The sequence below is a fragment of the Fringilla coelebs genome (genome assembly GCF_963513975.1).
Source record: "Fringilla coelebs genome assembly, chromosome: 34".
Lineage (NCBI taxonomy): Eukaryota > Metazoa > Chordata > Aves > Passeriformes > Fringillidae > Fringilla > Fringilla coelebs.
This window is the reverse complement of record NC_140060.1, coordinates 1-21376: the sequence shown is the minus strand read 5'-3', so window position 1 is coordinate 21376 and position 21376 is coordinate 1. Positions and strand designations below refer to the sequence as shown.

Sequence of the window (21376 nt, the reverse complement as noted above, 5' to 3'; positions counted from 1 at the left end):
GCATCGGGCAGAGCAAGGCCGTCAAGGTGTCCCTGTCAGGGGTTTGGGATTCCAGGGTGTCCTCTCGTGTCCCCAGTGTCCCTCTGATGTCCCCAATGTCCCCCTGATGTCCCTGTGTCCCCTCTGCAGGCCCAGGCTCGCTGTCCCCGCATCGGGCAGAGCGAGGCCGTCAAGGTGTCCCTGTCAGGGATTTGGGGTTCCAGGGTGTCCCCTCGTGTCCCCAATGTCCCCTCAATGTCCCCCCAATGTCCCCAATGTCCCCCTGATGTCCTTTCTCAGGCACAGGCTCGGTGTCCCCGCATCGGGCAGAGCAAGGCCGTCAAGGTGTCCCTGTCAGGGGTGTGGGGTTCCAGGGTGTCCCCTCGTGTCCCCAGTGTCCCCCTGATGTCCCCTCAATGTCCCCTGCAGGCACAGGCGCGGTGTCACCACATCGGGCAGAGCAAGGCCATCAAGGTGTCCCTGTCAGGGATCTGGGGTTCCAGGGTGTCCCCCATCAGGCTGGGTGCCCCCCACTGTCCCCTCAATGTCCCCCTGTCCCCTCTCTCAGGCACAGGCTCGCTGTCCCCGCGTCGGGCAGAGCAAGGCCGTCAAGGTGTCCCTGTCAGGGATCTGGGGCTCCAGGGTGTCCCCTCGTGTCCCCAATGTCCCCAATGTCCCCTCCCCAGGCACAGGCGCGGTGTCACCGCATCGGGCAGAGCAAGGCCGTCAAGGTGTCCCTGTCAGGGATTTGGGGTTCCAGGGTGTCCCCTCGTGTCCCCAATGTCCCCAATGTCCCCTCCCCAGGCACAGGCGCGGTGTCACCGCATCGGGCAGAGCAAGGCCGTCAAGGTGTACCGGCTGATCACGCGGAACTCGTACGAGCGCGAGATGTTCGACAAGGCCAGCCTGAAACTGGGGCTGGACAAGGCCGTGCTGCAGTCGATGAGCGGCCGCGAGGGCAGCATCCCCGGGGTCAGTGTCCAGGTGGGATCCAGGTGGGGCTGGACAGGTGGGGGAATCCACCTGGGGGGGTCCAGGTGAGGGGATCCAGGTGGGGGGATCCAGGTGGGATGATCCCGAGGTGAGGACAAGGCTGTGCTGCAGTCCATGAGCGGCCGCGAGGGCAGCATCCCCGGGGTCAGTGTCCAGGTGGGATCCAGGTGGGATCCAGGTGGGATCCAGGTGGGATCCAGGTGAGGGGATCCAGGTGGGCTCCAAAGGTGAGGGGATCCAGGTGAGCACAAGGCCGTGCTGCAGTCCATGAGCGGCCGCGAGGGCAGCATCCCCGGGGTCAGCACCTGTACCTGGGGAGGGGTCCAGGTGGGGGGATCCAGGTGGGGGCTCTCCAGGTTCTCCAAAGGTGAGGTGCTCCAGAGTCGGGCGGATCCAGGTCCTCCAAGGGTGGGGGGATCCAGGTGGGAGTGATCCAGGTTGGGGTGATGTAGAGTTGGGGTTCTCCGGAGTTGAGGTTCTTTTTGTCTAGGTTGAGGTTCTCCAAACTTGGGGATCTCTAGCTTGGGGCTCTCCAGAGTTGGGGTTCTCCGGAGTTGGGGTTCTCCAAAGTTGGGGTGATCCAGGTTGGGGCTCTCCAGGTTCTCTAAAGTTGGGGCTCTTCAGGTTGGAGCTCTCCAAAGTTGAGCTTTGTGAGGTTGGGCTTCTCCAAAGTTGGGGTTCTCCAAAGTTGAGGTTCTCCAGAGTTGAGGTTTTCCAAAGTTGGGGTTCTCCAAAGTTGGGGTTCTTCAAGTTGAGGTTCTCCAGGTTGGGGTTCTCCAGGTTGGGGTTCTTCAAGTTGAGGTTTTCCAAAGTTGGGCTTCTCCAAAGTTGGGGTTCTCCAGAGTTGAGGTTCTCCAGAGTTGAGGTTTTCCAAAGTTGTGGTTCTCCAAAGTTGGGGTTCTCCAGAGTTGAGGTTCTCCAGAGTTGAGGTTTTCCAAAGTTGTGGTTCTCCAAAGTTGGGGTTCTCCAGGTTTTCCAGGTTGAGGTTTTCCAGGTTGGGGTTCTCCAGGTTGGGGCTCTCCACAGTTAAAGTTCATCAAGTTGAGGGTCCCCAAAGTTGAGGTTCTCCAGAGTTGGGGTCCTTCAAGTTTGGGTTCTCCAGGTTTTCCAGGTCGAGGTTTTCCAGGTTGGGGTTCTCCAGACTGGGGTTCTACAGGTTCTCCAAAGTTGGGGTGATCCAGGTGGGGGCTCTTCAAAGTTGGGGTTCTCCCAAGCTGGGGTTCTTCAAACTGAGGTTCTCCAAAATTTGGCTTGTCCAGAGTTGAGGTTCTTGAAGTTGAGGTTCTTCAAAGTTGGGGTTCTCCAAATTTGGGGTTCTCCAGGTGTCCCCCACCTGCTCAGGTGTCACAACCCCCTCACCTGTCTCACCTGTTGTACCTGCAGATCCAGCAGTTCTCCAAGAAGGAGGTGGAGGACCTGGGGTGTCCCTCACCTGTCCCAAGGTGTCCCAAGCCCCTCACCTGTCCCACCTGTCGTACCTGCAGATCCAGCAGTTCTCCAAGAAGGAGATCGAGGACCTTGGGTGTCCCACACTTGCCTCAGGTTACCCCTCACCTGTCTCACCTGTCCCACCTGTCTCACCTGTCCCACCTGTCTGCAGATCCAGCAGTTCTCCAAGAAGGAGATCGAGGACCTGCTGCGCAAGGGCGCCTACGCCGCCATCATGGACGAGGACGACGAGGGCGCCAAGTTCTGCGAGGAGGACATCGAGCAGATCCTGCTGCGGAGGAGCACCACCATCACCATCGAGAGCGAGGGCAAGGGCTCCACCTTCGCCAAGGTGAGATGGGCGGGGCCAGGTGTGCTCAGGTGGGGCTGTACAGGGTGCCAGGTGGGGCTGTACAGGGTGCCAGGTGTGTGATCCTGCTGCGGAGGAGCACCACCATCACCATCGAGAGCGAGGGCAAGGGCTCCACCTTCGCCAAGGTGAGATGGGCGGGGTCACAGGTGTGCTCAGGTGGGACCAGGTGTGCACAGGTGGGGCTGGGCAGGGTGCCAGGTGGGCTCAGGTGTGTGATCCTGCTGCGGAGGAGCACCACCATCACCATCGAGAGCGAGGGCAAGGGCTCCACCTTCGCCAAGGTGAGATGGGCGGGGCCAGGTGTGACCAGGTGTGTACAGGTGTGCTCAGGTAGGGCTGGGCGAGGGGCTGGGTGTGTGATCCTGCTGCAGAGGAGCACCACCATCACCATCGAGAGCGAGGGCAAGGGCTCCACCTTCGCCAAGGTGAGACCAGGTGGGGCTGGGCGGGGCCACAGGTGTGCTCAGGTAGGGCTGGGTGGGGCTGGGTGTGTGATCCTGCTGCGGAGGAGCACCACCATCACCATCGAGAGCGAGGGCAAGGGCTCCACCTTCGCCAAGGTGAGACCAGGTGTGCTCAGGGGGGGCTGGGTGGGGCTGTACAGGGTGCCAGGTGTGCTCAGGTGTGTGGTTCTAGAGAGCTGCAGCACCACCATCACCGAGAGCGAGGGCAAGGGCTCCACCTTCGCCAAGGTGAGATGGGTGGAACCAGGTGGGGCTGGGTGGGGCTGGGCGAGGCTCCAGGTGTGCCCAGGTGATGTTTGCTGGCCCTGGAGCAGCCCCAGGTGTGCCCAGGTGCCCTTTGGTGGCTCTGGAGCTGCCCCAGGTGTGCCCAGGTGCCCTTTGGTGGCTCTGGAGCTGCCCCAGGTGTGCCCAGGTGCCCTTTGGTGGCTCTGGAGCTGCCCCAGGTGTGCCCAGGTGATCTCTGGTGGCCCTGGAGCAGCCCCAGGTGTGCCCAGGTGCCCTTTGGTGGCCCTGGGGTAGCCCCAGGTGTGCTCAGGTGATGTTTGCTGGCCCTGGAGCAGCCCCAGGTGTGCCCAGGTGCCCTTTGGTGGCTCTGGAGCTGCCCCAGGTGTGCCCAGGTGATCTCTGGTGGCCCTGGAGCAGCCCCAGGTGTGCCCAGGTGCGCCCAGGTGTGTGACTGCCCCCTCCCCCCAGGCCAGCTTCGTGGCCTCGGAGAACCGCACGGACATCGCGCTGGACGACCCCAACTTCTGGCAGAAATGGGCCAAGAAGGCCGACCTGGACCTGGACCTGCTCAACAGCAAGGTGGGCGCACCTGGGCGGGGCCACCTGGGCGGGGCCGGGTGGGCGGGGTCACCTGGAGGTCACCTGGAGTGACTGCTGAGAAACGTCCACTCTACGTGCTGGGGATGGACGTGCCACTGCCTCACCTGGGCGGGGTCACCTGGGCGGGGTCAGGTGGGTCCGGTCACCTGGGCGGGGTCACCTGGGCAGGGCCACCAGGGCGGGGCCAGGTGGGCGGGGTCACCTGGAGTGACCGCTGAGCGCCGTTCACTCAACGCGCTGGTGATGGAGGCGCCACTGCAGCACCTGGGCGGGGTCACCTGGGTGGGGCCAGGTGGGTGTGGGGGGTCACCTGGGCAGGTCAGGTGGGCGTGGTCACTTGGAATGACCACTGGCCACTGACCACTGACCGCTCAGAGCGTCCTGGTGACCGACACGCCGCAGGTGCGGGAGCAGAGTCGCCACTGCAACACCTGGGTGGGGTCACCTGTGTGGGTGTGGTCACCTGGGCTGGGTCAGATAGGCAGGTGGGCGTGGTCACCTGGTGGTCACTGACCACTGACCACTGAGAGCACCTTGGTGATCGACACGCCGCGGGTGCGGAAGCAGACCCGGCACTGCTGCACCTGGGTGGGGTTGGGTAGGATCACCTGGGCCGGGTCAGATGGTCACCTGGTGGTCACCTGGCAGTCACCTGGCGGTCACTCTGTCCCCAGAACACCTTGGTGATCGACACGCCGCGGGTGCGGAAGCAGACCCAGCACTGCAGCACCTGGGTGGGGTTAGGTGGGGGTACCTGTGCTCACTCAGGTGGTCACCTGGCGGTCACCTGGCGGTCACCTGGCGGTCACCTGGCGGTCATTGTGCACCTGCGTCCCCCCAGAACACCTTGGTGATCGACACGCCGCGGGTGCGGAAGCAGACCCGCCATTTCAGCACCTGGGTGGGGTTGGATGGGGGTACCTGTGCTCACTCAGGTGGTCACCTGGCGGTCACTGTGCACCTGTGTCCCCCCAGAACACCTTGGTGATCGACACGCCGCGGGTGCAGAAGCAGACCCGCCACTTCAGCACCTGGGTGGGGTTAGGTGGGGGTACCTGTGCTCAGTCAGGTGGTCACCTGGCGGTCATCTGGCGCTCACCTGGCGGTCATTGTCCCCCCAGAACACCTTGGTGATCGACACGCCGCGGGTGCGGAAGCAGACCCGGCACTTCAGCACCTGGGTGGGGTTGGGTAGGGTCACCTGGGCTCAGTCAGGTGGTCACCTGGCGGTCACCTGGCGGTCTCTGTCCCCCCAGAACACCTTGGTGATCGACACGCCGCGGGTGCGGAAGCAGACCCAGCACTGCAGCACCTGGGTGGGGTTAGGTGGGGGTACCTGGGCTCAGTCAGGCGGTCATCTAGCGGTCACCTGGTGGTCACCTGGCGGTCACCTGGCGGTCATTGTGCACCTGTGTCCCCCCAGAACACCTTGGTGATCGACACGCCGCGGGTGCGGAAGCAGACCCGCCACTTCAGCACCTGGGTGGGGTTGGGTAGGGTCACCTGGGCTGGGTCAGATGATCACCTGGTGGTTACCTGGTGGTCACTCTCCACCTGTGTCCCCCCAGAACACCTTGGTGATCGACACGCCGCGGGTGCGGAAGCAGACTCGCCACTTCAGCACCTGGGCGGGGTTGGATGGGGGTACCTGTGCTCACTCAGGTGGTCACCTAGCGGTCACCTGGTGGTCACCTGGCGGTCACCTGGCGGTCACCTGGCGGTGATTGTGCACCTGTGTCCCCCCAGAACACCTTGGTGATCGACACGCCGCGGGAGGGGAAGCAGACCCGGCACTTCAGCACCTGGGTGGGGTTGGATGGGGGTACCTGTGCTCACTCAGGCGGTCACCTGGCGGTCACCTGGTGGTCATCTGGCGGTCATTGTGCACCTGTCTCCACCCAGAACACCTTGGTGATCGACACGCCGCGGGTGCGGAAGCAGACCCGGCCCTGCAGCACCTGGGTGGGGTTGGGTAGGGTCACCTGGGCTCACTCAGGCGGTCACCTGGCGGTCACCTGGCGGTCATTGTCCCCCCAGAACACCTTGGTGATCGACACGCCGCGGGTGCGGAAGCAGACCCGGCGCTGCAGCACCTGGGCGGGGTTGGATGGGCTAGGTCAGATGATCACCTGGCGGTCACCTGGTGGTCACCTGGTGATCACCTGGCGGTCACCTGGCGGTCACTTTGTCCCCAGAACACCTTGGTGATCGACACGCCGCGGGTGCGGAAGCAGACCCGCCACTTCAGCACCTGGGCGGGGTTAGGTGGGGGTACCTGTGCTCACTCAGGCGGTCACCTGGCGCTCACCTGGCGCTCACCTGGCGGTCACTCTGTCCCCAGAACACCTTGGTGATCGACACGCCGCGGGTGCGGAAGCAGACCCGCCACTTCAGCACCTGGGCGGGGTTAGGTGGGGGTACCTGGGCTCACTCAGGCGGTCACCTGGCGCTCACCTGGCGCTCACCTGGCGGTCACTCTGTCCCCAGAACACCTTGGTGATCGACACGCCGCGGGTGCGGAAGCAGACCCGCCACTTCAGCACCTGGGTGGGGTTAGGTGGGGGTACCTGGGCTCACTCAGGTGGTCACCTGGCGGTCACCTGGCGGTCACTGTCCACCTGTGTCCCCCCAGAACACCTTGGTGATCGACACGCCTCGGGTGCGGAAGCAGACCCGCCACTTCAGCACCTGGGCGGGGTTGGGCAGGGTCACCTGGGGCGGGTTAGGTGGTCACCTGGCGGTCACCTGGCGCTCACCTGGCGGTGACTCTCCACCTGTGTCCCCCCAGAACACCTTGGTGATCGACACGCCGCGGGTGCGGAAGCAGACCCGCCGCTTCAGCACCTGGGTGGGGTTAGGTGGGGGTACCTGTGCTCACTCAGGTGGTCACCTGGCGGTCACCTGGCGGTCATTGTGCACCTGTGTCCCCCCAGAACATCTTGGTGATCGACACGCCGCGGGTGCGGAAGCAGACCCGCCACTTCAGCACCTGGGTGGGGTTGGGTAGGGTCACCTGTGGCGGGTCAGATGATCACCTGGCGATTACCTGGCGCTCACCTGGCGGTCACTGTCCCCCCAGAACACCTTGGTGATCGACACGCCGCGGGTGCGGAAGCAGACTCGCCACTTCAGCACCTGGGCGGGGTTGGATGGGGGTACCTGTGCTCACTCAGGTGGTTACCTGACGGTCACCTGGCGGTCACCTGGCGGTCACTGTCCCCCCAGAACACCTTGGTGATCGACACGCCGCGGGTGCGGAAGCAGACCCAGCACTGCAGCACCTGGGTGGGGTTAGGTGGGGGTACCTGTGCTCACTCAGGTGGTCACCTGGCGGTCACCTGGCGGTGATTGTGCACCTGTGTCCCCCCAGAACACCTTGGTGATCGACACGCCGCGGGTGCGGAAGCAGACCCGCCACTTCAGCACCTGGGTGGGGTTAGGTGGGGCTACCTGTGCTCACTCAGGTGGTCACCTGGGCTGGGTCAGGTGGTCACCTGGTGGTCACTGTCCACCTGTGTCCCCCCAGAACACCTTGGTGATCGACACGCCGCGGGTGCGGAAGCAGACCCAGCACTGCAGCACCTGGGCGGGGTTAGGTGGGGGTACCTGTGCTCACTCAGGTGGTTACCTGACGGTCACCTGGCGGTCACCTGGCGGTCACTCTGTCCCCAGAACACCTTGGTGATCGACACGCCGCGGGTGCGGAAGCAGACCCAGCACTGCAGCACCTGGGTGGGGTTAGGTGGGGGTACCTGTGCTCAGTCAGGTGGTCACCTGGCGCTCACCTGGCGGTCACTGTGCACCTGTGTCCCCCCAGAACACCTTGGTGATCGACACGCCGCGGGTGCGGAAGCAGACCCGCCACTTCAGCACGCTGCGGGACGATGACCTGGTGGAGTTCTCGGACCTGGACAGCGAGGACGACCTGGAGCGGCCGGACCGGCCGGGCCGGACACGGCGCGGCGGCCACGCCCACGGCCACGCCCACGGCCACGCCCAGCAGCACGGCCACGCCCAGCAGCACGGCCAGAGCGCCGCCCCCGCCGCGCCCGCCACGCCCTTCGCCAGGAGCGACTGCGTCAGGGTGGAGAAACACCTGATGGTCTACGGGTGCGCACCTGGGGGGACACCTGGGGGGAACTGGGGACACCTGGGGACACCTGGAAACATCTGATGGTCTACGGGTGCACACTTGGGGGGAACTGGGGGCACCTGGGGGGAACTGGGGACAGCTGGGGATACCTGGGAACACCTGATGGTCTACGGGTGCGCACCTGGGGTACCTGGGCACACCTGGGGGGAACTGGGGACAGCTGGGCACACCCGGGAACACCTGATGGTCTACGGGTGCACACCTGGGGGGAACTGGGGGGACACCTGGGGGGAACTGGGGACACACCTGGGCACACCTGGAAACACCTGATGGTCTACGGGTGTGCACCTGGGGCACCTGGGGGGAACTGGGGGGAACTGGGGACACACCTGGTAAACTGGGGACACCTGGGCACACTCTGAGACACTTGATGGTCTATGGGTGCGCACCTGGGGGCACCCGGGGGGAACTGGGGACACACCTGGGACACTGGGGGGACATCTAGAAACACCTGATGGTCTATGGGTGCGCACCTGACTGACCCCACTGACCCCTGAGTGACCTTTTAGTGACCCCCCTGATTCCTGAGTGACCATTGGCCGTTACAGGTGGGGTCGGTGGCGGGAGCTGGCCGCCCAGGGCCGGTTCAAGCGCCGCCCCACTGACCCCACTGACCCTTTAGTGACCCCCCTGACCCCTGAGTGACCCTTTAGTGACCCCCCTGACCCCTGAGTGACCTCACTGACCATTCACTGCCCACAGGTGGGGTCGGTGGCGGGAGCTGGCCGCCCAGGGCCGGTTCAGGCGCCATCCCACTGACCCCACTGACCCTTTAGTGACCCCCCTGACCCCTGAGTGACCCTTTAGTGACCCCCCTGACCCCTGAGTGACCTCACTGACCATTCACTGCCCACAGGTGGGGTCGGTGGCGGGAGCTGGCCGCCCGGGGCCGCTTCAAGCGCCGCCCCACTGACCCCACTGACCCTTTAATGACCCCACTGACCCCTGAGTGACCCTTTAGTGACCCCCCTGACCCCTGAGTGACCTCACTGACCCCTGAGTGACCCCAGAGTGACCTCACTGACCCCTGGCTGCCCACAGGTGGGGTCGGTGGCGGGAGCTGGCTGCCCAGGGCCGGTTCAAGCGCCATCCCACTGACCCCAGTAACCCTTTAATGACCCCCCTGACCCCTGAGTGACCCTTTAGTGACCCCCCTGACCCTTGAGTGACCTCACTGACCATTCACTGCCCACAGGTGGGGTCGTTGGCGGGAGCTGGCCGCCCAGGGCCGCTTCAAGCGCCGCCCCACTGACCCCAGTGACCCTTTAATGACCCCCCTGACCCCTGACTGACCCCTGACTGACCCCCCTGACCCCTGAGTGACCCCTGAGTGACCTCACTGACCATTCACTGCCCACAGGTGGGGTCGGTGGCGGGAGCTGGCCGCCCAGGGCCGCTTCAAGCGCCGTCTGTCGGAGCGGGACGTGGAGAGCCTGGGCCGCGCCATCGTCCTGTTCTGCCTGCGGCACTTCCGGGGCGACGACGGCACGCGCGCCTTCGCCTGCGCCCTGCTGAGCCCTGGGCACTCTAACGGCCGGGCACGGCCGGCCCTCGGACACCACGGTGAGTGACCGGTCACTTCCGGTCAGTTTGGGTCAGTTTGGGTCGGTTTGGGTCAGTTTGGGTCACTCTGGTCACTCTGGTCACTGCACGGCACGCGCGCCTTCGCCTGCGCCCTGCTGAGCCCTGGGCACGGCCACAACGGCCGGGCACGGCCGGCCCTCGGACACCACGGTGAGTGACCAGTGGGGATGGGTCAGTTTGGGTCGGTTTGGGTCAGTTTGGGTCAGTTTGGGGGGGTTTGGGTCACTCTGGTCACTCTGGTCACTGCACGGCACGCGCGCCTTCGTCTGCGCCCTGCTGACCCCTGGGCACTCTAACGGCCGGGCACGGCCGGCCCTCGGACACCACGGTGAGTGACCGGTCAGTTTGGGTCAGTTTGGGTCACTCTGGGTCAGTTTGGGTCAGTTTGGGTCACTCTGGGTCAGTTTGGGTCAGTTTGGGGGGGTTTGGGTCACTCTGGTCACTCTGGTCACTGCACGGCACGCGCGCCTTCGCCTGCGCCCTGCTGAGCCCTGGGCACGGCCACAACGGCCATGCACGGCCGGCCCTCGGACACCACGGTGAGTGACCGGTCAGTTCGGGTCAGTTTGGGTCAGTTTGGGTCACTCTGGGTCACTCTGGGTCACTCTGGGTCACTCTGGTCACTCTGGTCACTGCACGGCACGCGCGCCTTCGCCTGCGCCCTGCTGAGCCCTGGGCACGGCCACAACGGCCGGGCACGGCCGGCCCTCGGACACCACGGTGAGTGACCGGTCAGTTTGGGTCAGTTTGGGTCGGTTTGGGTCAGTTTGGGTGGATTTTTGTTGGTTTGGGTCATTTTGGGGCCAGTTGGCTTCCTGGCCCTGCTGACCGCCCCATTGTCCACTCCTGTGTCTGTTGTGCTGACCGCTGCACTGACCACTGCCGTGTCCATCCCACTGACCACCCCACTGACCACTCTGCTGAGTGCCCTGCTGACCGCTCCACCGACCGCTGCCGTGTCCATCCCACTGACCACACCACTGACCACTGCACTGACCACCCCATTGACCGCTGCACTGACCACTCGGCTGACCGCTGCCATGTCCATCTCACTGACCACTGCACTGACCACTTTGCTGACCATTCCTGTGTCCATCGCACTGTCCGTTGCACTGACCGTTCCCGCGTCCACTCTGCTGACCGCTGCACTGACCGTTCCCGTGTCCACCTCACTGACCACTGCACTGACCGTTCCCGTGTCCACCTCACTGACCACTGCACTGACCGTTCCCGTGTCCACTCTGTGTCCACTCCACTGACGTCTGCCGTGTCCATTGCACTGACCGCTCCCGTGTCCACCCCGCTGACCGTTGCCGTGTCCACCCAGTGTCCACCCCTCTGACCACTGCACTGACCGCTCTGTGTCCACCCCGCTGACCGCTGCCGTGTCCACCCGGTGTCCACCCCGCTGACCGTTCCCGTGTCCACTCTGTGTCCACCCCTCTGACCGTTGCCGTGTCCACCCAGTGTCCACCCCGCTGACCGTTGCCGTGTCCACTCTGTGTCCATCTCACTGACCGTTCCTGTGTCCACTTCGCTGACCGTTGCCGTGTCCACTCTGTGTCCATCCCACTGACCGCTCCCGTGTCCACCCCGCTGACCGTTGCCGTGTCCACTCTGTGTCCATCCCACTGACCGCTCCCGTGTCCACCCTGCTGACCGCTGCCGTGTCCACTCTGTGTCCATCCCACTGACCGTTCCCCTGTCCACCCCGCTGACCGTTGCCGTGTCCACCCAGTGTCCACCCCGCTGACCGCTGCACTGACCATTCCTGTGTCCACCCAGTGTCCACCCCTCTGACCACTCTACTGACCACTGCCGTGTCCATCGCGCTGACCGCTCCTGTGTCCACCCCGCTGACCGTTCCCGTGTCCCCCTGGTGTCCACTCTGCTGACCACTGCACTGACCGCTGCACTGACCGCTGCCGTGTCCACTCTGTGTCCGCAGGCTCGCTGTCGCCGTCGCTGCCGCGCGGCCGGAAGGGCCGGAAGGCGCCGAAGGTTCCGGAAGGGGCGGGGGCGGAGTGGCTGCTGCCGGACGAGGGCTACCGGAAACACCTGCGGCACCAGAGCGCAAAGTGGGTCAAAAAACGGCGATTTTGGGGCATTTTGGGGGGTTTGGGGCTACCGGAAACACCTGCGGCACCAGAGCGCAAAGTGGGTCAAAAAACGGCGATTTTGGGGCATTTTGGGTCAGTTTGGGGCTACCGGAAACACCTGCGGCACCAGAGCGCAAAGTGAGGGAAAAAACGGCGATTTTGGGGCATTTTGGGGCATTTCAGGGGCTACCGGAAACACCTGCGGCACCAGAGCGCCAAGTGGGTCAAAAAAGGGCGATTTTGGGGCATTTTGGGGTCAGTTTGGGGCATTTGGGGGTGCCGGAAACACCTGCGGCACCAGAGCGCCAAGTGGGTCAAAAACCGGCGATTTTGGGGCATTTTGGGGGTACCGGAAACACCTGCGGCACCAGAGCGCAAAGTGAGGGAAAAAACCGGCGATTTTGGGGCATTTTGGGGCATTTCAGGGGCTACCGGAAACACCTGCGGCACCAGAGCGCCAAGTGGGTCAAAAAACGGCGATTTTGGGGCATTTTGGGGCATTTCAGGGGGTTCGGGGCAGGTTTGGGTTTTTTTGTTTGCATTTTTTTGCAGTCCCGCGCTGACTTTGCTGTCTGTCCTCCTGTCCGCCTGCCCGTCCCTGTGTCCCTCTGTCTGTCTGTCCTTCTGTCCGTCCGTCCTTGTGCCCATCCACCCGTGCGCCCGTCTGCCACTCTGTCCATCCCTCTGCCCATGTGTCCCTCTGTCCCTCTGTCCCTCTGTCCTCTTGACCATCTCTCTGTCCATTTGTCCGTCCGTCTGTCCCTGTGTCCCTCTGTCGGTCCTTCTGTCTGTCCCCCTGTCCGTCCCTCTGTCTCCCTGTCTGTCCGTCCCTCTGTCTGTCCCTCTGCCCCCTGTGCCTCTCTCCATCCCCCTGTCTGTCCGTCCCGCTGTCCCTGTGTCCCTCTGTTGGTCCCCCTGTCTGTCCTTCTGTCCCCCTGTCCATTCCCTTGTCTGTTCCCCTGTCTCTCTGTCCCCCTGTCTGTCCCCCTGTCCGTTCCCCTGTCTGTCCTTCTGTCCGTCCCTCTCTCTGTCTCTCTGTCCCCCTGTTCTCTGTCCGTCCCCTTGTCTCTCTGTCCCCCTGTCTGTCCGTCCCCCTGTCCCCCTGTCTGTCCCCCTGTCCATCCCCCTGTCCGTCCCCTGTCTGTCCCTCTCTCCATCCTCTGTCGCCTTGTTCCTCTGTCCCCGTGTCTGTCCGTCCCTCTGTCCCCTTGTCTGTCCCTCTCTCTCTCTCTCTCTGTCCCCCTGTCCGTCCCGTCTGTCCATCCCCCTGTCCATCCCCCTGTCCATCCCCCTGTCTGTCCCCCTGTCCGTCCCTCTCTCCATCCTCTGTCCCCCTGTCTGTCCCTCCCCTTGTCCCCCTGTCTGTCCCCCTGTCCGTCCCCCTGTCCCCTTGTCTGTCCCCTTGTCCGTCCCCTTGTCCGTCCCGTCTGTCCATCCCCCTGTCCTCTTGTCCGTCCCCTGTCTGTCCCCTGTCTGTCCCTCTCTCTATCCCCCTGTCTGTCCCCCTGTCTGTCCCCTGTCTGTCCGTCTCTCTATCCCCCTGTCTGTCCCCCTGTCCGTCCCCTGTCCATCCCCTTGTCCGTCCCCCTCTCCCTCTCTCTGTCCCCCTGTCTGTCCCCCTGTCTGTCCCCTGTCTGTCCGTCTCTCTATCCCCCTGTCTGTCCCCCTGTCCGTCCCCTGTCCATCCCCTTGTCCGTCCCCCTCTCCCTCTCTCTGTCCCCCTGTCTGTCCCCCTGTCCGTCCCCCTGTCCCTCTCTCTGTTTCTCTGTCTGTCTCTCTGTCCCCCTGTCTGTCCCTCTCTCTGTTCCCTGTCCGTCCCCCGTCCCCCTGTCTGTCTGTCTGTCCGTCTGTCCGTCCCAGGCTGCTGCTCCGTGTCCGTACCCTGCACTTCCTGCGGCACGAGGTGATCGGGGACCAGGCCGAGCGCGTGCTGGCGGGGGCCAGCGCCAGGTGAGCCCAGATTTGGGGTGAAATCCGGGGATTTTGGGTCATTCAGGGCTGGCGGGGGCCAGTACCAGGTGAGCCCGGTTTGGGGTGAATTCCGGGGATTTTGGGTCATTGGGGAGTTTGGGGGGAAATCCGGGGGTTTTGGGTCATTGGTGGGGCTGGCGGGGGCCAGCGCCAGGTGAGGAGCCCTGATTTGGGGTGAATTACAGGGATTTTGGGTCATTGGTGGGGCTGGCGGGGGGCCAGCGCCAGGTGAGCCCGGTTTGGGGTGAATTCCGGGGATTTTGGGTCACTGGGGGGGTTTGGGTCATTGGGGAGGGCTGGCGGGGGCCAGCGCCAGGTGAGGAGCCCAGATTTGGGGTGAAATCCGGGGATTTTGGGTCATTGGGGGAGTTTGGGGTGAAATCCGGGGATTTTGGGTCATTGGTGGGGCTGGCGGGGGCCAGCGCCAGGTGAGGAGCAAAGATTTGGGGTGAAATCTGGGGATTTTGGGTCATTGGTGGGGTTTGGGTCATTGGGGAGGGCTGGCGGGGGCCAGCGCCAGGTGAGCCCAGATTTGGGGTGAAATCCGGGGGTTTTGGGTCATTCAGGGCTGGGCGGGGCCAGCGCCAGGTGAGGAGAGGTTTGGGGTGAAATCCGGGGATTTTGGGTCATTGAGGGGGTTTGGGGGGGCTGGCGGGGGCCAGCACCAGGTGAGGAGCCCTGATTTGGGGTGAAATCCGCCGGTTTTGGGTCATTGGGGGGGTTTGGGGTGAATTCCGGGGGTTTTGGGTCATTGGGGGGGTTTGGGGTGAATTCTGGGGGTTTTGGGTCATTGGGGGGGTTTGGGGTGAATTCTGGGGGTTTTGGGTCATTGGGGGGGTTTGGGGTGAATTCTGGGGATTTTGGGTCGTTGGTAGGGCTGGCCGGGGCCAGCGCCAGGTGAGGTTTGGGGTAAATTCCGGGGATTTTGGGTCATTGGTGGGGTTGGGCGGGGCCAGCGCCAGGTGAGCCCAGATTTGGGGGGAAATCCGGGGGTTTTGGGGCACTGGGGAGGCTGGGGGGGTTGGGGCACAGGTGAGGAGAGATTTGGGGTCAGTTCTGGGGGTTTTGGGTCACCGGGGGGGTTCAGGCCAAAATTTGGGGTTTTTCATGTTCCTGACCCCATTTTGCCGTTTCTCACCCCATTTTGGTGTTATTTACCCCATTTTGGCATTTCTGACCCAAATCCGCCGTTTCTCACCCCATTTTGGTGTTTCTTACTGGATTTTGGTGGTTTTGACCCAAATCCGCCGTTTCTCACCCCATTTTGGTGTTATTTACCCCATTTTGCTGTTCCTGACCCAATTTTGCCGTTTCTCACCCCATTATGATGTCCCTGACCCGATTTTGCCATTTCTCACCCCATTTTTGCTGTCCCTGACCCAAATTTGCCGTTTCTCACCCCATTTTGGTATTTCTCACCCCATTTTTGCCGTTTCTCACCCCATTTTGGTGTTATTTACCCCATTTTTGGTGTTCCTGACCCAAATCTGCCGTTTCTCACCCCGTTTTGGTGTTCCTGACCCAATTTTGCCATTTCTCACCCCAATTTTGCCGTTTCTCACCCCATTTTGCTGTCCCTGACCCAAATTCCGCCGTTTCTCACCCCATTTTGGTGTTATTTACCCCATTTTTGAGTTCCTGACCCGATTTTGCCGTTTCTCACCCCATTTTGGTGTTATTTACCCCATTTTGCTGTCCCTGACCCAAATCCGCCGTTTCTCACCCCATTTTTGCTGTTCCTGACCCCGATGTTGATGTCCCTGACCCAAATCCGCCGTTTCTCACCCCATTATGATGTCCCTGACCCGATTTTGCCGTTTCTCACCCCATTTTGGTGTTATTTACCCGATTTTGGCATTTCTGACCCAAATCTGCTGTTTCTCACCCCGATTTGGTGTTTCTTACTGGATTTTGGTGGTTTTGACCCGATTTTGCCGTTTCTCACCCCATTTTGGTATTTCTCACCCCATTTTTGCCGTTTCTCATCCCATTTTTGGCATTTCTGACCCGATTTTGCCGTTTCTCACCCCAATTTGATGTTATTTACCCCATTTTTGCTGTCCCTGACCCGATTTTGCCGTTTCTCACCCCATTTTGGTGTTATTTACCCCATTTTGGCATTTCTGACCCAAATCTGCCGTTTCTCACCCCATTTTGCTGTCCCTGACCCAAATTTGCCGTTTCTCACCCCATTATGATGTCCCTGACCCGATTTTGCCGTTTCTCACCCCGATTTGGTGTTATTTACCCCATTATGATGTTCCTGACCCAAATCCGCCGTTTCTCACCCCATTTTGGTGTTATTTACCCTATTTTGATGTCCCTGACCCAATTTTGCCGTTTCTCACCCCATTTTTGGCATTTCTGACCCAAATCCGCCGTTTCTCACCCCATTATGATGTCCCTGACCCGATTTTGCCGTTTCTCACCCCATTTTGGTATTTCTCACCCCATTTTGCTGTCCCTGACCCAAATCCGCCGTTTCTCACCCCATTTTGGTGTTATTTACCCCATTTTTGAGTTCCTGACCCGATTTTGCCGTTTCTCACCCCATTTTGGTGTTATTTACCCCATTTTGGCATTTCTGACCCAAATCCGCCGTTTCTCACCCCGATTTGGTGTTTCTTACTGGATTTTGGTGGTTTTGACCCAAATTTCCCGTTTCTCACCCCATTTTCCCCCCAGTGACGTTCACATCTGGTTCCCTCTGCTGGAGCAGCCGGAGGCGCCCTCGGCCTGGTGGGACCCCGAGGCCGACAAGTCCCTGCTGCTGGGGGTCTTCAAACACGGTAATTTTGGGGCCAAAAACGCCGATTTTGGGTCAATTCAGAATTTGGGGAATTTGGGGTTCAGGGCCCTGCTGCTGGGGGTCTTCAAGCACGGTAATTTTGGGGCTAAAAACGGCGATTTTGGGTCAATTTGGGGTCCCTGCTGCTGGGGGTCTTCAAGCACGGTAATTTTGGGGCTAAAAAACGCCGATTTTGGGGCATTTGGGGTTTGGGGTTTGGGTCCCTGCTGCTGGGGGTCTTCAAGCACGGTAATTTTGGGGCTAAAAACGGCGATTTTGGGGCATTTTGGGTCATTTTGGGGTCCCTGCTGCTGGGGGTCTTCAAGCACGGTAATTTTGGGGCTAAAAACGGCGATTTTGGGGCATTTTGGGGTTTGGGAATTTGGGGTTTGGGGCCCTGCTGCTGGGGGTCTTCAAGCACGGTAATTTTGGGGCTAAAAACGCCAATTTTGGGTCATTTCAGAATTTGGGAATTTGGGGTTTGGGTCCCTGCTGCTGGGGGTCTTCAAGCACGGTAATTTTGGGGCCAAAAACGGCGATTTTGGGGCATTTCAGAATTTGGGGTTTGGGGTCCCTGCTGCTGGGGGTCTTCAAGCACGGTAATTTTGGGGCCAAAAACGCCGATTTTGGGTCGTTTGGGGTTTGGGGTTTGGGTCCCTGCTGCTGGGGGTCTTCAAGCACGGTAATTTTGGGGCTAAAAACGCCGATTTTGGGGCATTTTGGGTCATTTTGGGGTCCCTGCTGCTGGGGGTCTTCAAGCACGGTAATTTTGGGGCCAAAAACGCAGATTTTGGGGCATTTTGGGTCATTTTGGGGTCCCTGCTGCTGGGGGTCTTCAAGCACGGTAATTTTGGGGCCAAAAACGGCGATTTTGGGGCATTTTGGGTCATTTTGGGGTCCCTGCTGCTGGGGGTCTTCAAGCACGGTAATTTTGGGGCTAAAAACGCCGATTTTGGGGCATTTGGGGTCATTTTGGGGTCCCTGCTGCTGGGGGTCTTCAAGCACGGTAATTTTGGGGCCAAAAACGCAGATTTTGGGGCATTTTGGGTCATTTTGGGGTCCCTGCTGCTGGGGGTCTTCAAGCACGGTAATTTTGGGGCCAAAAACGCCGATTTTGGGCTGTTTTTATGGGGGTTTTGCCGTTATTTGTTGTTTTTGTTAACGGATCCCGTTTTGGGGTGAATTTTGGGTTTTTAGGGTACGAGCGGTACCACACCATGCGCGCCGACCCCGCCCTGGGCTCTGGGGTGGTTCTGGGGTGGTTCTGGGATGGTTTCAGTGTAATTTGGGCTGGTTTTATGGGGTTTTTTGCCGTTATTTGTTATTTTTGTTAACCGCTGTTGTTTTGGGGTGAATTCCGGTGTTTTAGGGTACGAGCGGTACCACACCATGCGCGCTGACCCCGCCCTGGGCTCTGGGGTGATTTGGGATGGTTTCAGTGTAATTTGGGCTGGTTTAATGGGATTTTTTGCCGTTATTTGCTGTTTTTGTTAACCGGCCCCGTTTTGGGGTGAATTCCGGTGTTTCAGGGTACGAGCGGTACCACACCATGCGCACTGACCCTGCTCTGGGCTCTGGGGTGGTTCTGGGGTGATTTTGGGGTGATTTGGGTGTGTTTGGGGCTGTTTCTCTGGGGTTTTTTCTGTTTGTTCCTGTTTTTGTTAACGGATCCCATTTTGGGGTGAATTTGGGGTTTTTAGGGTACGAGCGGTACCACACCATGCGCGCCGACCCCGCCCTGTGTTTCCTGGCCCGGGCCGGGGGTCCCGATGCCACGGCCGTGGCGGCCGAGCAGCGCCTGGAGGGGCCCGAGGGGTGAGAGCCGGTTTGGGGCGATTTCCGGCGGTTTTGGGCAATTTTGGGGGGTCTGGGGCGGTTTTGATGATTCTGGGGCGGTTTTTGGGGGGTTTCCGGTGGTTCTGGGGGGTTTTGGGGCTGGGTTTGGGCTGGGTTGCAGCATTGCGGGTTTGGGGCAGGTTTGGGGGTATCTGGGGAGGTTTTGGGGTGATTTGGGTGGTTTTGGGACGTTTTGGGTGGTTTTGGGAGGTTCTGGGGGGTTTGGGGGATTTTTGCGGATTTTTGGAACTCCAAATCCGGGTGTTTTCCCCCCCAGATCCGTGTCTTTCCTCCCAAATCCGGATTTTTTCCCCAAATCTGGGTTTTTTTTCCCCCAAATCTGGCTTTGTTCCCCCAAATCCAGGTGTTTTCCCCCCAAACCTGGGTTTTTCCCCCCAAATCTGGGTTTCCCTCCCCAAATCTGGGTCTTTCCTCCCAAATCTGGATTTTTTCCCCAAATCTGGGTTTTTTTCCCCCAAATCTGGCTTTTTTCCCCCAAATCCACATGTTTTTCCCCAAATCCAGGTTTTTCCCCCTAAATCTGGGGTTTTTCCCCCCAAATCCGGGTATTTCCCTCCAAATCCAGGTGTTTTTCCCCGAAATCCAGGTTCTTTCCCCAATTATGGGTTTTTCCCCCCAAAATCCAGGTGTTTCCCCCCCAAATCTGTGTTTTTTCCCCAAATCCAGGTTTTTCACCCCAAATCCGGGTGTTTTTTCCCCAAATCTGGATGTTTCTCTCCCAAATCCGGGTGTTTTCCCCCCAAAATCCGGGTTTTTCCCCCCAAATCTGGGTATTTCCCTCCAAATCCAGGTGTTTTTTCCCCAAATCCAGGTGTTTTCCCCCAAATCCAGGTTCTTCCCCAATTCTGGGTTTTCCCCTCCAAATCCGGGTGTTTCCCCCCCAAACCCGTGTTTTTTCCCCAAATCCAGGTTTTTCCCCCCAAATCAGGGTGTTTTCTCCCCAAATCCGAGTGTTTCCCCCAAATCCGGGTGTTTTTTCCCCAAATCTGGGTGTTTTTCCCCTAATCCGGGTGTTTTCCCCCCAAAATCTGGGTGTTTCCCCCCAAAATCTGGGTTTATCCCCCCCAAATCCGGGTTTATCACCCCAAATCCGGGTGTTTCCCCCCCAAATCCAGGTGTTTTTCCCCCAAATCCGGATGTTTCTCTCCCAAATCCGGGTGTTTTCCCCCCAAAATCCGTGTTTACCCCCTCAATCCTGTTTTTTCCCCAAATCTCGGTGTTTTCCCCCCAAAATCCCGGTTGTTTCCCCCCAAATACGGGTGTTTTCCCCCCAAAACCCGTGTTTATCCCCCCCAATCCTGTTTTTCCCCCAAATCTGGGTGTTTTCCCCCCAAAATCCGGGTTTTTTTTCCCCAAATCTGGGTGTTTTCCCCCTAATCCAGATGTTTCCCCCAAACCCCGTGTTTTTTCCCCAAATCCCGGTTGTTTCCCCCAAATCCGGGTGTTTCCCCCCTAAACCCGTGTTTACCCCCCCAATCCTGTTTTTGCCCCAAATCCAGGTGTTTTCCCCCCAAAATCCCGGTTGTTTCCCCCAAATCCGGGTGTTTTCCCCCCAAAACCCGTGTTTATCCCCCCCAATCCTGTTTTCCCCCCAAATCCGGGTGTTTTCCCCCCAAAATCCGTGTTTACCCCCCCAATCCTGTTTTTTCCCCAAATCCCGGTTGTTTCCCCCCAAATCCGGGTGTTTTCCCCCCAAAACCCGCGTTTATCCCCCCCAATCCTGTTTTTGCCCCAAATCCCGGTTTTTGGCCCCAAAAGGCGCCGCTGATGACCCAGCCATGCTAATACCGACCGGCCCCGGGCCGGGCTGAGTGCAGCTCCGGGCTGAGGCGCCCCCAGACCCATTTTGGGCTCAGATCCCGCGGATTTGGGTCCGCTCTGCGCTCCGGGGGCTGCGGGGTGGACTCGGGGAGTTTTGGGGTGAATTCAGGGAGTTTTGGGGTCCCCCCAGGGCCGATTTCGACAAGGACCCCGAGGACCCCGAGTACAAACCCCTGCAGGGCGGCGAGGAGGTAAAAACGGGGAAATGGCCCCAAAATCATCCCAAATTTCCCCAAATTCCCCAAATTTGGGGTTTTCTCCCCAAAATCCCCTTCCCCCCCTGCAGTGAGGGGGGTCTGGGGGCTTTGGTGACCCCGTGACCCCCCCAGAGTGACCCCCTGGCCGGGCTGGACGAGGAGATCTCGGTGGTGGACGGGGATGAAGGTGAGGGGGGCTCAAAACGCCCCAAAATATCCCAAAATGCCCCAAATGCCCCAAAATGCCCCAAAATTCCCATTTCTCACTGCAGTTTCCCCCCTGAATTTCCCACATTTGACTGGGATCCCCAAAGTGACCCCAAACTCCCCCAAGTGACCCCAAATCCCCAAAAATCTCCCCAGATCCCCCAAGATGTCCCCAAACCCCTCAAATTCACCCCAAACTCCCCCACACTGACCCCAAACCACCCAAAATCACACAAAATCCCCCCAAATTCATCCTAAACCCCACCACACTGACCCCAAATCCCTCAAACTGACCCCAAAACTCTCCAAGTCTCCCAAAATGTCTCCAAACCCCCCCTAAACTCCCCAAATTCACCCCAAATCTTCCCAAGTCCTTAAACTGACCCCAAGCCCCCCAAACTGACCCCAATCCCCCCCCAAATTCCCCCTCACTGACCCCAAATCCCCCTAAATCACCCCAAATCTCCCAATCCCCTCTCAATCCCCCCAAATTCACCCCAAACTCCCTCAATCCCGATCTCCCCGCAGGCCCGGCGGCGTCGGGCGCGTGGCCGGCCCAAACCCCCCCAAACTGACCCCAAATCCCCCAAATTCACCCCAAATTCACCCCAAACCCTGTCTCTCCCCAGGCCCGGCG

The 21376-nt window shown here is 60.5% G+C and overlaps 1 protein-coding gene across 1 annotated transcript in view; it reads left to right on the top strand.

Moving 5' to 3' along the window:
• The window catches only part of LOC311164648 (chromodomain-helicase-DNA-binding protein 8-like), a gene marked incomplete at its 3' end in the record, with an annotated part of 60046 nt that extends 39327 nt beyond the window's left edge, over positions 1–20719 (top strand). Inside the window, exons 22-32 of the mRNA XM_084224178.1 lie at positions 784–951; positions 2573–2752; positions 3931–4041; positions 7880–8172; positions 9576–9778; positions 11748–11877; positions 13759–13848; positions 16555–16658; positions 18358–18472; positions 20466–20526; positions 20665–20719. Coding sequence (XP_084080304.1) covers positions 784–951; positions 2573–2752; positions 3931–4041; positions 7880–8172; positions 9576–9778; positions 11748–11877; positions 13759–13848; positions 16555–16658; positions 18358–18472; positions 20466–20526; positions 20665–20719 — 1510 coding nt within the window. The remainder of the gene's footprint in view (positions 1–783; positions 952–2572; positions 2753–3930; positions 4042–7879; positions 8173–9575; positions 9779–11747; positions 11878–13758; positions 13849–16554; positions 16659–18357; positions 18473–20465; positions 20527–20664) is intronic.
• Between the last annotated feature and the right edge of the window lie 657 nt (positions 20720–21376).